This window comes from Patiria miniata, unplaced genomic scaffold (assembly GCF_015706575.1).
Source record: "Patiria miniata isolate m_02_andy unplaced genomic scaffold, ASM1570657v1 HiC_scaffold_29, whole genome shotgun sequence".
Taxonomy (NCBI): Eukaryota; Metazoa; Echinodermata; class Asteroidea; order Valvatida; family Asterinidae; genus Patiria; species Patiria miniata.
Genome location: NW_024037068.1, coordinates 3,696,616 through 3,713,845, shown reverse-complemented (window position 1 = coordinate 3,713,845; position 17,230 = coordinate 3,696,616). Strand labels below are relative to the sequence as shown.

Here is a 17,230-nt window from a genome sequence, read left to right as displayed (position 1 = left end):
ATGGGACAAAGAAATTATGTCAGCAGTACTATGGTACTAAGCAGTGGTTCAAACAGACTACCTCAATGCTACAGGAAGTCTTGGCCCAAGTCCCGACTTGGACTTCATTCTCCAAAAACAACCTGTCCTTGACAATTTTGAAGCCGCGGCAGTAAAGGTTACTATCAACAACATGAATCATATCCACTCTTAAAAACTTTGGCAGGGCTATCCATCAAATTCCAAGCATACCTCACGCATGTTGTACTCAAGCTGCTGCACACAGGTGAAGCATGCTTGGAATTTCTCGGGTAGCGCTGCCAAAGTTCCCAAGGTTGGATTTGATTTATCTTGTTGATAGCCACAGCAGCTGATTCTGGCACATTGTGTCTGTGCATCTCTTTTGAAATAATGTACCGATTTCAGATTTCAGTAAGCCAGTTTCATAATCTTGACGAAGTACATGTAGTCAAGATCATTGAGGATTGCTGAAGTGATGTTACGCGAACACTCATTCTGCTGGCAAGTTACACACACGAGCGTCCCTGCGCGTTCATGCACCTTCGACGAGCACTCGATTATCCAGAATGACCCATGACCTATATCATTGTGCGCATTGGCAGTTGAAATATCAACCTGGTTTATCGGGACAAATAGAACTTTAAAATCGCACTTTTCTGTTCATTTTGTAGTAACTTTTTGTATACTCTAAAAAGAGTCATATGTAGTTTAGTTGTACTGACAGTTTTTAAGAAAAAGCAAAATGACTTTTTCACCTTTTAAAATGTTGCTGTGTAATAATAAGTGGGAGTGTTCCATGTTTTTAATAAATTCATATTTTAAAAAAATATTCACTTGTATTTTTATACGTGCGATTGTATAAGCAAACATGAAAAAAGTCTCATCGTTTTCTCATATTTTTTCATATTTTGTTATTGAGTAAGTTTGTTCATTGTATGTAAAAAAAAATTGAAGAAATTTGTTTATGATCAACATTATTTTGCAATAGAATAATTTGAACAATATTACTTTCGTGATTGTTTTTGTCATAAACAGTATATTTGACAGTTTACCTCAGGCAAAATGAGACGAGCTATGCAGTGTTAACCATAATTATTGAAATGCATGGCTATTGCCACGACCAAATTGTAGCATTGGCCAAACTATAGTTGGGAGTGTCCCATCTATGCCTTACTAGTTACTACAGTTGGGGCAATTGCTGTACTTGGGCATTAACCATCATTTTCAGTGTCTGGAACTTTCTCTAATGCTCATTATTGTCCAGTTTTTAGTCAGTCACACGTGTTCTTGTTTTCTCGTACTTTATCTTGATTGTTGTGTCGTGATGGTTTTTGTTTTCTTTGCCGACGCTTCAGGAGTGTGGGGGTTGCTGTAAAGAAACTTATAGTGCTTGCACTTTTCCCACTCTACCTGATTCGTTTTGTTTAATAATAATAATAATTTAAAAATTTGATATATTTTCTTCTAATCCTTGGACCTTGCAGACTTTTTAAGTGTTGAATTTTATTTGGACTCAATTGTTTCAGTACTGTAATTGCTTTCGGCAGGATTCGTTGTGGAATTTGATGAAATTATTTTACCAACACGAAAATAAAAGTGTTTTCCAAATGATTCCTTGGCCCACTTTGCTGCTTTTCTTGAGCATGTTGTGTACAACCCAAGGGGCCAACATATAGTCCTGTTTGCACCTGACTGATTGATTGACTAACCGTCACTTTGTGACATAAGCCCTGGCCAATTTCATAGAGCTGCTTAAGCACAAAGTTTGCTTAAGCCCAAAATAAACTTGCTTAATATAATCAGGATACCGATCAAAACGCCATGCGATGTACATTGCTTGTGACTGGTATTTAGCTGTTGTTTACTTAGTGTAACAATCGCATGGAGTTTTAGTGGGTAACCTGATTATATTAAGCAATTTTTATTTTGCGCTTAAGCAAAGTTTGCGCTTAAGCAGCTGTATGAAATTGGCCTCAGCTGTGTTGGCTGGTGAAGAGAGCCCGGCTTTAAAGGAATATTTAACATTTGCTTTTGCTGTAATTTTTTTAGGAATGGATAGATTTGGGGGGTTGGTACTATTAATAAGGGAATAAATGTGTGCTCCGTCGGTTTTTATCACTCTGTTTAATACCACTTAGAGTCTGGGTGCTGATAATTACCCGAGCCGGAGGCGAGGGTAATTATCAGCACCCAGACTCTAAGTGGTATTAAACAGAGTGATAAATACCGACGGAGTACATATTTATTCCCATTCATAAATACCTTTTCGGTAAAAAAAAATCATATAATTCGTTCAAAACATCCCGATTTTGTTCAACAAATTCACTTTATGCTTTTTGAATCATCCCTCCTGCAAAATAATGGAGTGTTCAGCTGGCGAGTAAGATGAAAACAACCCTTTTATGGAGATTGACGCGCGCGTATCATGTTCTATGCGATGTCGCGCAGAACGCACCTGGCGCGTTGCGTTTTGAATTTAGAACTATAAAATTCTAACTCCCTGGTAATGTTGCGCATGCCGACGTGAGGATTGTGAACGTTCAACCAATTAAACGATAAGAGGCACTGGATTTTTAGGAGTCCACATTTTATTGTGACACTGGAAAAGTGTTTAAGACCAGCTAGCCATGTCTTTATCATCCGTTTAATACCGGCCACGTGACGGGCTCTCGACCAATAGGAATGGCTAAACTGTCTGTGGTATTTATGAATAGCAAATATTGTTACACTCACCTGTTTAAAGTTTTGTGTTCGTAGATAGTAAAAAAACACAAGAAAAAACTCACGTTCTTGTAGTCTGGCTCCCTGACCCCACTTCAGATGAAACAGCGTCGTCTAACAAGACGTCGGCTAATTGTAAGGTCAGGGAAGCAGTCTGGATGGCTTGTACCCAGTCACAGATGTGTAACCGATTAAAAAACATAATGTGGACTAACTGAACTTGGTAAATTGGGGGCAGTATTTGAAAAAAAAAGCCTGTTTTTGTTTTTCTAACGATGGTCGGCCGACCATAGTTGGAAATTGATACAAAAATTGCACATTTCTTGAAAATATCAGCACACCAGGTGCAATGAATTTACAGGATGCTTGAGACTGTCAATCACTCAGTCCAGTAAGTGTTTCATTATAACTTGGTAGTTTTGTTTCTTGACATTTGCAAATGTTGTATATTGCATTTAGATCTGACCCATCGATGTAGAAACCACCAGTGCGCGAGAACCAGTCTGATTTGATTGAATATAATTTTATGCACTCTAGCTTGTACGGGCTTGGTGAAAGTAAAAGTGGATCCATTTTACTAAAAAAGTGTACTACAATCAATGTAGCAATTGCTAAAAATATGAACGCGTGTACAAACATGGTTTTGAACTGTGAGCCACTTTTGTTTTGAGATGAAAATTGACAGCTAAAAATGTGGGACCTCGTCTAGCCTTCCGAACCTCAAAAAAATGCACAAAGGTTGGTTGAATGCCGCTTTTTTATTTCAACATGCATCAAAATCGATTTAATTTAAAGGAATTTCAGGGGGTTAATTGCACAGATTGCAGCAGCAACAAATGTAATTTACTATCGAGGTGCGGCGGTCCGCAAACCGAGTACACGGACCACAAAACGCTGATATTTTCTGCGGTGCAAGATTCACGAAGCGTGGGCGCAAATATGCGCCGATAGATAGCATGCACAAACATGTGGCCGCACCGTGTACCGAGGAAACGGTGTAATCTTTGCTCGTGGCTCTCCCATTCAAGTCTACACCCAGGACCCATGATCGTTATCTGCGATATGGAGGTATTTTCCAACGTTGCAGTCTGCACGATCTACGCGCCGGAACCAACTGAAAATTGACGCATATTGCAGTTTCCGCCCGATCGCGCTCCCCGCGCCGTCCCTGCCGTGCTCCGCGCTAAAAGCAATGGAGCGGAGCACCGCCGCTTTGCTCCGCTCTGCTCCGCTCAGAAACACGTAAATGACCACATTTGTACATCAAGCACCGACAGGCTCCGCACAACAGAAAACAAGAGAAATTGCGGATCCTCTGGCACCGCACAGAAACACGTAAATAGCCATATTTCTACACGATCCGCAGCGGCTCCACACAAGAGAAAACAAAAGAAATTGCGGATCCAACACTCGCACAGATCTGTCCATTATCGAGTTTCAACGCACGCGGTGCACGCAACCGTTGTATCGTGTGTGGTCTATGGAGCGTGTGACCGCGTGCCAAGTCGTCCGTGCACCGACCGAATGACAGTAATTTCAGCAGTAAACTTTCATGGAAAACACAATCACACTCGTTTTCCTGACAATACCTCCAGAAATAACAATGTCACATTATGTCCGGAAATTGAGTTGTGATGTGTTTTGAGACCCCTCAGGCATCTCCTCGCAAATTTCAGGCAATTTCATTTTTTTTGACCAAAATTGAAAGAAAATATAAATGAAATGCAAGGGGTTCCCCCTTTCAATTTTTAAAATTTAAATTGGCCATTTTTCTTGACTGGTTTTACCCCAAATTTTCTTTACAATTTCTCCCTGTGAATGATAAATGTGTTCTGAGATCCTCTAGGTTACTTCTTTGCGTGGTTCAGGCAATACATTTCGACCAAATTTGGGAAAAAAATGATAGGGGTTATTAATTATTCCATTGTGCGTCATAGGCAACGGATTAAAAAAAACCTGTGTCACCGTCACTCTGTATCATGTTATGCGATAATGCGCCCGGCTAGTTGTTGCATTACAAAACACTGCATTCGAATTGACCAATCATACCATTTAGTCCTGATTTGGGAATGGATGACGTCACAATTTAGTCGACTCCGATTTGCTGGCGTGCGGCTTGCATTATCTGCATGTCTAAACATATCAGACGTTATACTGGAGACTCTTGGCTCCGTGGATAACGGGTGATACTGTAACTATGTTTGTGCGCTAAAGCTATTAACAATTTACATGCCTAAATTACTGTCTTGTTCCGAGGGTTGTAAATGCCCCAAAACAGAACAAAGGAGTTGTTTTTTTTCTGTTAAAATATAACAAACAGATGGAACTTTGGTAATAAGAAAATGTTTTTATTTATTTTGTGGATACCTTGTCAACTTTTAATGTTGACATGCCTCAACTGTGCTTTTAAAAAGTTTGACATGCGTAAATATGTCTGGGTTAAATTAAGTTTTATTTTTGCAATTTAAAATGTTCTTTAATAAACTGCATGCTGTGGTTGAAAGAATTAAAATAATGCTTTGAAGAAAACACTGTGTGTTGTATGTCCTTTGCCAAACTTGTCTCTCCTATAGTGCATAAGTATATTCCCCTGTGAGAGTTTTCAATTTTTTGAAACATACAATTCATTTATATTTAAATTGAAAAAAGGAATATAAATTATACATGATGAATATATTTAATCATGAATTATTCGTGTTATTTTAAATATATTTGATTCTGAGAACAAAACTTCAATTTGTACAGACAATTCTAGCAATAAATTAATGTTTTGGGAACGTAAAAAAATAAAATATAGTAATAAGGGTGGGATTCGAACCCGGTTCGCCTGATTGGGAGTCGTACGCCGGTCCTCGCAAGCGTTAACGCGCTCAGATTTTTAACCAGTTCTGCTTAATTATAACTGTAAGATAGGCTTATCGTGGCTTTTCACGTTGACGCCCATACAGGCTTAGACGTAATAAACAGTCTGATGATGTAAATCACTCGTTGATTTTGGTTGTAGAGGTTTGTGTTGATCTAAATTTGATTGGAAAAGGTTGAAGGATGTAAACTGAACTAACTTCGTGAAATTCCATGAAATAAAACAGATACGATCCGTGGTTCAGCACGAAGCACACGTGTTCAACGGATGCAAGGGAGTCTATTTCTTTTGTTAATTTCCTTTGTTGATTCTTGCGTTAACAATAAAATGTTTCCATTGAGGCAAAAGGATTAAACGCCGCGATCTTTTTTCACGCTTGATTGCCTCTGAATGGGGAATATTGAAGCGGAAAATCACGGAATACAGCACTTAGGCAGCGTTTTAGGCCACATAATGATACTTTTTGCAGAGGAAATTACATACTGAATACAACTATAGTTTCAAAATGTAAAAATACGCCGTATTTAAAAAGTCGAGGTAAAAATTTTGGGAAAATTTTGCCAAAACTTTCCTCTTTCCAACGTAGGTGGCGCTATATATATTTCATTCTCGCATGTGCCGTTGGTTAGCGCCATGGCGCTATATATGATTTTATTTCTCAGTGCGTGCTAGCCGCCTGATCTTATTTCCAAGCATATTTTATAAAGAAAACTTAAGAATAAGTTGAATGGGTCTTGAATGGAACTAAAACAAAAGCATGAGGTCAGCGAGAAAATGCGATCCGAATAGAAGTCAACTTTAACGGAACAAAACAGGCGATATTGATCGCCCCCAGAGGAACTTCCGCCCCCAGAGGAACTTCCGCTAGGAACTCCCTGGGGGCGACCGTTATTGTCGCCCCTAGCGGTATACCGCTGGGGGCGACCGATATTGATCGCCCCCAGAGGAACTTCCGCTAGGGGCGACCTTTCTTGTCGCCCCTAGCGGTATATATTAACGCGCGTACCGCTGGGGGCGACCACTACTATTGTCGCCCCTAGCGGTATAACGCTTGTACCGCCGGGGGCGCCCTTTGTCGCCTCTAGCGGTATATATTAACGCGCGTACCGCTGGGGGCGACCATTATTGTCGCCCCTAGCGGTATACCGCTGGGGGCGACCGATATTGATCGCCCCCAGAGGAACTTCCTCTAGGGGCGACCTTTCTTGTCGCCCCTAGCGGTATATATTAACGCGCGTACCGCTGGGAGCGACCACTATTGTCGCCCCTAGCGGTATAACGCTTGTACCGCTGGGGCGCCCTTTGTCGCCTCTAGCGGTATATATTAACGCGCGTACCGCTGGGGGCGACCATTATTGTCGCCCCTAGCGGTATACCGCTGGGGGCGACCGATATTGATCGCCCCCAGAGGAACTTCCGCTAGGGGCGACCTTTTTTGTCGCCCCTAGCGGTATATATTAACGCGCGGGGATGCGCGGGGCTGGCTTGATTTTTGGTATACATGTACGATTTATAAACCTTTTTACAACTATTCCTCCACTAACGACTTTTAAATAAATATATTTTATAACAATAATGTGATGATTTTTTTTCTAGGGCTAGACTGCTTTCCAACCCCGTTCCCACGCGGCGAAAAAAAATCCCCGCCTCCCCCTGCCTCTTGCTTCATGCGATAGGCCCTTGGCGTTATATACACGCCTGTTTTGTTCCGTTTAAAGTTGCCTTTTATTCGGATTGAATTTTCTCGCTGACCTCACTCTATTGTTTTAGTTGTAGACCGATCCAACTTATTCTTAAGATTTCTTTTTAAACTAATGTGATGCTCGGATGTAAGATCGGGCGGCTAGCGCGCGCACTGCAGAGAAAGCAGCACATGCGAGAATGAAATATATATAGCGCCACCTACGTTGGAAAGAGGAAAGTTTTGGCAAAATTTCCCTCAAAATTTTACCTCGACTTTTTAAATACAGCGAATTTTTGCATTTTGAAACTATAGTTGTATTCAGTGTTCAATTTCCTCTGCAAAAAGTATCATTATGTGGGATAAAACGCTGCCTAAGTGCTGTATTTCGTGATTTTCCGCTTCAATATTCCCCATTCAGAGGCACTCAAGCGTGAAAAAAGATCGCGGCGTTTAATCCTTTCGCCTCAATGGAAACATTTTATTGTTAACGCAAGATTCAAGAAAGGAAATTGACAAAGAAAATAGACTCCCTTGCATCCGTTCAACATCTGTTCGTTGACAGCTGCCATGGTACACATCGTGCACCACAGAAGTACCACAATCTAGCCGCCTGTAGACAAGGCTAGCCCCTTATCTATTGAACGGCGTGCCGATGCCATGGGGTGTTTTTCAAATATCGGCATCGTTACCAACTGAGGCCCATTAAAAAGTGAAATTCTGGTTGGATCTAGGGTTTGTTTTTGCTGCTGGAAAATTAAATCATACTAAATTCTCCCACACCGGTGAAGTTATCCTGAATCTTGGTCTTTCTTTTAAAAAAATCTCTATAATATATAGAACCTATAAAGTCTACAACCCCTCCCCCAAAAGAAACCCAAACAAACTCAACCAAGAAAACAAACACAACAATAAGAAACAGGATTATTTTTCCATTTTTATTTATTGTGATGATTTAATATTCCTTATTCAAAGAACTATGCACAGCATTCCAACAATCTTTTAAGTACATGTTTACATTTACAATACACCTACACAATATTTACACTGCAAGATAAGATTTATCGGACTAAAAGAAAGGCAGTAAATATAAACATTTAACATTTTGACAAATGAAGTAAAGAAATGAAGTCGGAATATGTATAGAATATCACACAATATTGTACATTAAACAAAATATTATTGACAATGTGACAGATTATGAGAAAGATTCCACTGGATTGAAATTTCTGACTTGGAAGTTGGATGTAGTGACAAGAAAATCGCAATGTCGGTTACAAGTTTGAGGGAATGAACAAGAACATATTAAGTATTAAGTATTTGTCACAAGTACACGTGAGTATTATTCATAAGATGGAATTTGCGTCGGGTTGATGTAATTTCAATTTTAGGTTTTGCCCTTCACCAACATATTTTTCTCACAATCACTAGGGGGCAACACTGAGTTTAGAGTGTTTATAAAATATGTCAGTTAGTGAAGGGCAAAACCCAACATTGAATTGACACTTGTGGAGCTTCTAAACTGACGAGGGACTGAAATGACTTCACAAACGTGTTCTGAAAAATTGCGAATTTATATTCATACAAAGCATTAATTAGTCAAATTACAGGTGCATTACCTAAAATCCACAATGACTACCCTCTCTTGGCATAACCATTCCTGGCCCATTTTCATGACCTTGGGTTGCTAGCCCCACAAACTCCAAGAAAACAAACTTCCGATTGTCTCAAAGGCATATACAGTGAAATCTCGATAATTCAAACTTCAAGGGAACAGTTTCGAAATGTGACTTAAGCAGAATTTTGAGATAAGCAGGGTTGTATATCATTGTTATACTACTGAAGGGAATGGATTCCTTGTTTGACTTAACAGTTGTTTTGAGTTATTAGAGTTTGAGTTATCGAGATTTCACGGTAACATCATTTGCTTTTCATGCATTTTGTTTACAATAATAACACTACTCAAAATCCAAAGATGAATTTTCAAAAACTAGACTGTCGAAGTTTCAACTCATCTGTGGACATTACACATTTCTCGATTTCTTCTTAGTGACAGCAAGCCAGACAAAATGATTTTACTGGGGTTGTTTAGTACCAGTATGATCTTTAATCCAAGTAAGCTTTTTGAAAATAATTTGGTTGGCTACTTTTGGGATGAATGCAAATGACCCTACAAGCCTTTAACCTTCATAATTATAATGAAAAATTCCATGCTTAGTATTTTTAGTTAAAGATCAGACTGTTTGAAATAGTGCTAATATAAAAGAAATATACATATTTCAAGGCAACATTCCTATGTGAAGATCAAATCACTTTGATACAAACAGTATTGTTCTTTTGTTTTATTTTTGGAAAAATCCCTTTGTGAAGCAGGGGTTTGGAATGTACACATTTAAACAATCTAGTCAAGACTAGGAGAGGGACTTCCTCAGCTCAGGAAACTGGTACCCTGTTGTCCTTGGCCCACTTCTTCATGACACGGATGATGTATTCCACCTGCGGGTTACCGGTGTTGCGCAAGATTTGAAGGATGTCTCGCAGTGTTTCCCTGTAGAGGAAAATAGGACAAAAATCTAGTGGCTTGAACTTCACTGGTTTTTTTGCACAAAAAATGAAAGCTGTTCAAAGAGTATAAGAAAAAGAAGAGGGAAATCCATAAAAATCAATGAATTTGAATAAGAGGACTAAGAAGTTGAAAAGTATTCATGAAAATTTGTAATAAAAAGCTGTATCCTCTCTGAGTGATCCCCGTTTTATATTTCCCAGGTCTGCATCGTGACTTTGGGCGTGATCCCTGGCTGCATGGCATATAGAGGTTTATGGCTTCTGACTTGCCCCCCTTTGACAGAGACATTGACAAATTAGGGAATCACCAACATAGGGCTGGATAGCTCAGTTGGTAGAGCACCAGAGTGATACTTATTGAGATGTAATTGGTCAGTGCGCACTGTTTGATTGATGTACTGTTGTCACCTGACCGTCACCTGACCAAAACTTGAGATCTGATTGGTCATTGTGCAGTGTTTGACTGACCTACTGTGGTCACCTGACCAAAGGTTGAGATCTAATTGGTCAGTGTGCACTGTTTCACTGATCTACTGTGGTCACCTGACCAAAGGTTGAGATCTAATTGGTCAGTATGCACTGTTTGATTGATCTTCTATAGTCACCTGACCAAAGGTTGAGATCTAATTGGTCAGTGTGCACTGTTTGATTGATGCACTGTGGTCACCTGACCAAAGGTTGAGATTTAATTGGTCAGTGTGCACTGTTTGACTGACCTACTGTGGTCACCTGACCAAAGGTTGAGATCTAATTGGTCAGTGTACACTGTTTGATTGATCTTCTATAGTCACCTGACCAAAGGTTGAGATTTAACTGGTCAGTGTGCACTGTTTGACTGATCTACTGTGGTCACATGACCAAAGGTTGCGATCTAATTGGTCAATGTGCACTGTTTGATTGATGAACTGTGGTCACCTGACCAAAAGTTGAGATCTAATTGGTCAGAGTGCAGTGTTTGACTGATCTACTGTGGTCACCTGACAAAAACGTTGAGATCTAATTGGTCAGAGTGCACTGTTTGCTTGACAGACATGACACCCACCTTGGTTCATGACCAGCTATGATCTGCTGGAATACGCCCACACACGCCCATCGCTTGCCCTCCCAGTAATCAGGATTGGGGTCCAATCTTTCCAGGACATCGAAAGCCTTGGCCGCATAGTAGAACTGGCCCATCTATTGACAGAGAAGTTGGAAAATAAAAATTCAGAAGAGACTGTGACAATTACAATTTGAGGTCGAGCAAAAAAAATCAGAAGTTTGAATGAAAAGCCTGAATTTTTCAATCATTTCGCCATCATTTTCACAAAACGATGAATTTGTTCAAAATCAATATTTTAAGCAATTTGGGGTTTTTGGCTATCCTAATCTTTTATGATGTTCTCTACATGCATACCAAAGTTCGAGACACAAAAGTGCATCCTTCGTAATTCAAGCTCATTACACAAAGTGGTTAATGTGCAACGAATCAGATTCTTGTTGATTTTACACGTGAGAAAGAATGTTGCAACCTGCCGCCACTTGTTTTCTTCATACATCATCTCAATACAGATCAGTCTTTGCAAAAATGTTTCAAAGACATGAATCTGTGACTGAGAAACATTTCCAATTAGGAAATACTGAATAGAAAATTGTCTTGACTCTCCATAGACTTTGGACACAACCGCCGAAGTGGCGTCTGGATACTACATTCTTCCTACATGTGCGCTATATTGAGATTGATGTCTCCTCTATGATTTGGGTTTTGACAAAGTGACAAATCTGTTTCGTGACATCAGCTGCAGGTCTAGATGGAGTGGCTGGATTCCGATTTGGGACTTCTGCCCAAATCTTCACCAAACATATGATGGACAAAAATAGGGGGTGACTTTTTACCTTGTAACAATCGTTGGCAATAAGCTGTAGCAGGCTGAACGATTCGCCTGACGTCTCCATCTTAGGGTACAACTCTCAAGCTAGTCTGGCCTTACGATTCATGATGTCTGAACAACGAAAAACACAGACAGAATGGTTACAAATACAGTAGGAAACCACCATAAGAAAATGCAATGGGCCCAACAAAAGATGGGGAAAGAATGTTGCAACGTGACGCCACTTTTCTCTTCATATATCATCTCAATAAAGGTCAGTCATTGCAAAAATGATGATAAGACATGAATCTGAGACTGAGAAATATTTCTTATTTTCTTCGGAAATACTTAGAAACTTTTCTTAACTCTCCATAGACCTTGTACACAACCGCTGAAGTGGCATCAGGTTGCGACATGTGTAAATTATTTTTGAGCCGAGGGAATGTTCATCATAGCAAATTTCTGTCGTACAATCTGCTTGAAACGTGATAGAACAAATCCCAAATGGCAAATATTCGATTAGGATGTGATGTTTACATATTTAAACCAAAACAAATTCTAAATCTGTTTAAAAAAATTTCCCAACATTTAAACAAAACCAGAATCCATACAGAGGAAGTGCAGTATCTGGGCCCCATGTCCCTACCTCTAGTGATGTAAAAGCGCCGGTGTAGTCCCTGGAATCCAGGTATTCTTCCAGCTTGGGAAGTTGTTTCTTCTTCTTGCTCTCCTGGGCTGGAGTCGAGGAGCCAGGCCCGGTGGCCGGCTTTTGCCTTGACAGCATCTGTAAGGAAAATTTAAAAATCAAACACACTCTCTATCATATCAATGGACAACAAAATAGAGGAATTCACAACTATTCTAAATTTTAGAATTTTATTTTAGTAAAATTTGAGGAAAGAACATTGCATCCTAACGCCTCTTTTCAGCATTATTTTGAAGGGAAGATACAACATTTGCAAACATCAAGAAACAAAATGATCAAATTATAACAAAATATCTTACTGGACTGTTTGCGAATGACCGTCTAAAGCAAAATGTAAAATTGTGGCTCCTTGTGTGCTGACATTTTCAAGAAAAGTTGCATTTTTCCAATGCTGGTCGGCCGACCATCATTGGAGAAAACTGGCTTTATTTTCAAAAACTGCTCCTAATTTTTCATCTTTAGTCATTCTGTATTAACTTTGCAATTGATTACACATCTGTGAAGGGGTACAAGCCTGCCGAACTGATTCTCTGACCTTACAATTCCCAATGTCTATAAATTGCAACGTCTCATCTTAAGTGGGGTCAGAGAACCAGACTACAAGAATATGATTGGTTTTCTTGGATTTTCCAGCATCTCCGAACTCAAAACGTGAAACAAGCTAGTTTAACAATATTTTCTATAGCACACGAACCCTCCAAATTCATTTATTTTTGAAAATTGCAGCAAAAGCAAATGTTGTATATTCCCTTTAATATGGCCAAAAAAATAAAAACCAAACCCAATCACCTTGGTGACCTATTATTCCTATTTTTTGTTTCATTAAAAAATAACGGATACTGCATGCAGCGATCAGCTGCGGTTTGCATCAAGGTCGTGTGCAGTTCGCTACGTCAAAATACAGACGTTTGACGAAACTGTCGGTCCGACGGTCCAAAGAAAGTATCGTTCCCAAATTTCAAATAGTTACGGATCAACCAGGGCAGCTTTTTGGGGAGATTTTTGTTTGTGAAAGTGGAGTTTTAGATGGAGGCTTTGCATCTATCAAAGCACCAATCCAAATCACATAGCCAGCAGACCTCCAAAAAGTGATAGTGCTAGAAGCACAAGAAGCCCCATACTAAATTTTGCGGTCATCACCCTGCAATTTTTGTACTTTTTATTTTTTGTCTTGCTGCAATGCGCAGTGAACTGTGGTAATTTCTTTTTTTGAGGAAAAAAAACCAAAAACCATCAATTACTACTTTTTACCCTCGACTACACCGTACACGCACACACCGCCATAGGGCCTATATGTGATCGAACACACACACGAAAATTGCCCCAAAAAAACAAATTCTTTACCTACCCTATTTTGACAGCCCCTAGCTGAAATTTTTTTTTGGGGGGGGGCATGAGGAAAAAACCTGAAAACCATCAATTACTACTTTTTACCCCTGATACAAGCACACACCTCCATGTGATCGTGATGGTACACACACAAAAATTCAAAAAAAAAAAAAAATTACCAACCTAGCTACCCTTTTTTTTCAAAATGCCATGAAATATAAGACGCAGAAGTAATTTGTTTATTTTGCCTGAGCAGTTCATTCACATTTAATTAAAAACCTGAATGTTGAACTTTTAGTTTTACCAAACAGACTATTTTTTTTGGCAGTGTATATTTTGCCGGAGACGGCAAACCTTTAGTAAACGTTAGTTTGCCGGATATGCACTGAACATGCGCAGTTACTGTTTATTTGTACTTGAACATTTTCCCGTGACAAATTTTAGTCTGGCTCCATGCAAAAATTATCGTTGTAACCTCGTATTCACAAGATGGGATTCAGACCATTTTATAATTTCGGACTTTATTTCCCTTTTAAAAAAAATCCTCCAGAGCCACAAATCTGAAAAAGAAAATGTAATACTCTGCAAAAAAATGTTTGAGACATGTTAAATTAATAAAAGAAGAATATTCTTATTTATTTGGGGATGAGAAAAAAAGACTTAAAAATGTGCTGCGGTCAGAATCGAACCCGAGTCATCCCACTTACTAGAGCCTTTGCTTAACCACTACACCAAACGTGCTGCACAACTTTTGGTGGGAATTTACTACATCTTATAATTCAGCCCTATCTTAAAGAGTACAGCGCCCTCTGTTGATATGGATTGCCGCCGGCAAACCTTTAGTAAACGTTAGTTTGCCGTCATTACCTCCGGCAAAATATCCACTATCTTTTTTTTTTTAAAGTGACCCATTCTAAAAAACCAAAAAAATCCACGCTCAGTGTAAACATTTCTCCATGGTGTAAACTGCTTAAATTGTACAACTTGAGCGGTTTATAGCTCAAATTTGTAACTCCAGCTGACATGCTCATATTCATTCGCACGTAGCTTGAGTAACTCGAGCTTAACAAGCTCATCAGGAATTTACATGTGAATTCCTGATGAGCTTGTTAACCTGCAGTTACTCGAGCTACACACGACCACCGCACACATCCGATCGGAGCGGCCGGGCATGCACAGCCACATGAACAGATGAATGCACTCAGACTGTCAGCGTCTGTTGCTAAGCAGCCAAAACCTACCATTTTGAGAGCGGTTTCGTCCCAAACCTTGCGCTAATGTTCAGTTTACACGAAATCCATTAAATGCTGCAAGTTAAAAGCACCATAAAAAGAAATAGTAGCTTCGTTTTTCCAAAGAGCAAGGAACAGACCCGCATCTGAGATTTTCACTGCCTAATATGCGGACTATAGCGCCCTCTGTTGACAGACAGTTATTTTTCTCATGTCACAAAAGTTGTCTATCAGAAAAATGGCTTTAAATTTTTGGCCCACAGTCGGCGGATTTATGTTGGGGTTTTAAATGTGGGTGGTGATTTCAAGGGGTAAATAAATTTCTATGGAATTAAATTGCTCATTTTTTTGTGGGCAATATCAAAAGTTGAAATAAATGGCATGCAAGACCATACGTATCCGTTTTTGGTCAGGTACATTTCGGATGCTTTTGCAGTCTTTTCAAATCACAATAACTTTGCAGAAATTGAAATGGCCGTTTTTTCTTTAAAGTACTTAATCCAATTACATTTACATATAAGCAAAATTACAAACTTTTTGCATTACTAACACATTGTCGTAAAAGTTGGTATCTGAAAAATTCCATGCAAAACCCCCTACACCGGGGGTTTGTGTAGAAAATATCCGACGGTAACGGTTATTTATTACTCCCCATCACGTTCAATTAACTTCGGCACCAAACTCGTTTGGGGGCAACAACTCCAGAAATACAAGATGTTTGAAATTGAATTTTCGTCTAGTGATTTGTCATTATGTTTAACATTACGAGATTTAATTTCATAAGAAACCGTCAAACAATGAAGCAATATTGACCGTAACAATACAGTGTTTTAAGCGCGACAAATGCAATCCGAATGAAAATCGATGTGTATTTTTCGCGTGTAACACACTACATTGTTACGATCATATTATTTTTATCGTTGGACTGTTTCTCATGATATTCAATAACCCTCTGTTACACATCGTGGAAATTAATTGCACGAAATTTCAGTTCAATACATCTCGTATTTCTTGAGTTATTGATCGGAAACCGAGTTGTTATTTTTGTTCAATAGTGCAGCATCCGCACCAATATTCTTTCAATAGGGGCGCACCACAGAGTGGTCTCGATAATTATCCACCACCAAACTCGTGTGGGGGGCAACAACTCCAGAAATACAAGATGTTTTAAATTGAATTTTTGTCTAGTGATTTGTCATCATGTTAAACATCATAACGAGATTTAATTTCATAAGAAACCGTCAAACTATGAAGCAATATTGACCGTAATACAGTGTTTTAAGCGCGACAAATGCAATCCGAATGAAAATCAATGTGTAGTTTTCGCGTGTAAAACACTACATTGTTACGATCATATTATTTTTATCGTTGGACTGTTTCTCATGATATTCAATACACCTCTGTTCACAGCGTGGAAATTAATTGCACGAACTTTCAGTTTAATACATCTTGAATTTTTTGAGTTATTGATCGGAAACTGAGTTGTTATTTTTGTTCAATAGTGCAGCATCCGCACCAATATTCTTTCAATAGGGGCGCGCCACATGGTTTCGATAATTATCAACCACCAAACTCGTTTGGGGGACAACAACTCCAGAAATACAAGATGTTTTAAAATTGAATTTTCGTCTAGTGATTTGTCATCATGTTTAACATTACGAGATTTAATTTCATATAAAAAATCAACCATTCAGTCAAGATCTGGGCAAATTAATGATGATAACCGATTTGTTATTTTAAGGAATAATTGCATTAAATTCATTCTTTCATGGTTTCTGTCAATTTTCGGGATTCTTGTGTCAATATCATGGCGAAATATTGGAGGAAATTTCATTTCAATGCAATGCGTTTATCTTGAGTTTCCGTGTTTACAATAACTGTGTTTACATCCCGCATGGACACAGAAGTCGGCGCGCAGTGAGCAGTGTTTGTGTAGCGCGCCCTCTTTTGCAAGAAATTGATGCATGACGGAAAAAATACGGAGTGTCCTTACACTGGAATTTCCTTAAATAATATTACATTAATTCTTTTGCCGTTTCTGTCAGTTTTCGAGATTCTTGTGTCAAATATCATGACAGAATATTGGAGGCAATTTCATTTCAATGCAATGTGTTTATCTCGAGTTCTCGTCGTCACAAAGTGTTTGTTTACATGAAGTTGGCGGTCCGTGTTGTCAGAAGTCGGGGCGCGCGCGCGGCGGCACGACCAGTGTTTATGTAGCGCGCCCTCTTTTTTGTGGGGGTGTATCGGATTAATTGTTTTAAATTTCTCCCTGTGAATATC

General features: G+C 39.2%; 1 protein-coding gene across 2 annotated transcripts; it reads right to left on the bottom strand.

The window, feature by feature from the left end:
• Nucleotides 1-8,189: 8,189 nt before the first annotated feature.
• LOC119736099 (intraflagellar transport protein 56-like) lies at nucleotides 8,190-15,107 on the bottom strand. Of its 2 annotated transcripts, none has more exons than XM_038210107.1 (4): nucleotides 14,957-15,107; nucleotides 12,327-12,464; nucleotides 10,873-11,006; nucleotides 8,190-9,813 (listed from the first exon to the last, which is right to left on the bottom strand). In XM_038210107.1, exons 1-4 carry the CDS (start codon nucleotides 14,957-14,959, stop codon nucleotides 9,699-9,701), a joined length of 390 nt encoding a protein of 129 aa, XP_038066035.1. In that variant the 5' UTR covers nucleotides 14,960-15,107; the 3' UTR covers nucleotides 8,190-9,698. The 2 variants fall into 2 exon arrangements, with proteins under 2 accessions (XP_038066035.1, XP_038066036.1); XM_038210108.1 differs by lacking the exon at nucleotides 14,957-15,107 and adding an exon at nucleotides 11,706-11,812 and having other exon boundaries at nucleotides 12,327-12,453.
• Nucleotides 15,108-17,230: the final 2,123 nt, after the last annotated feature.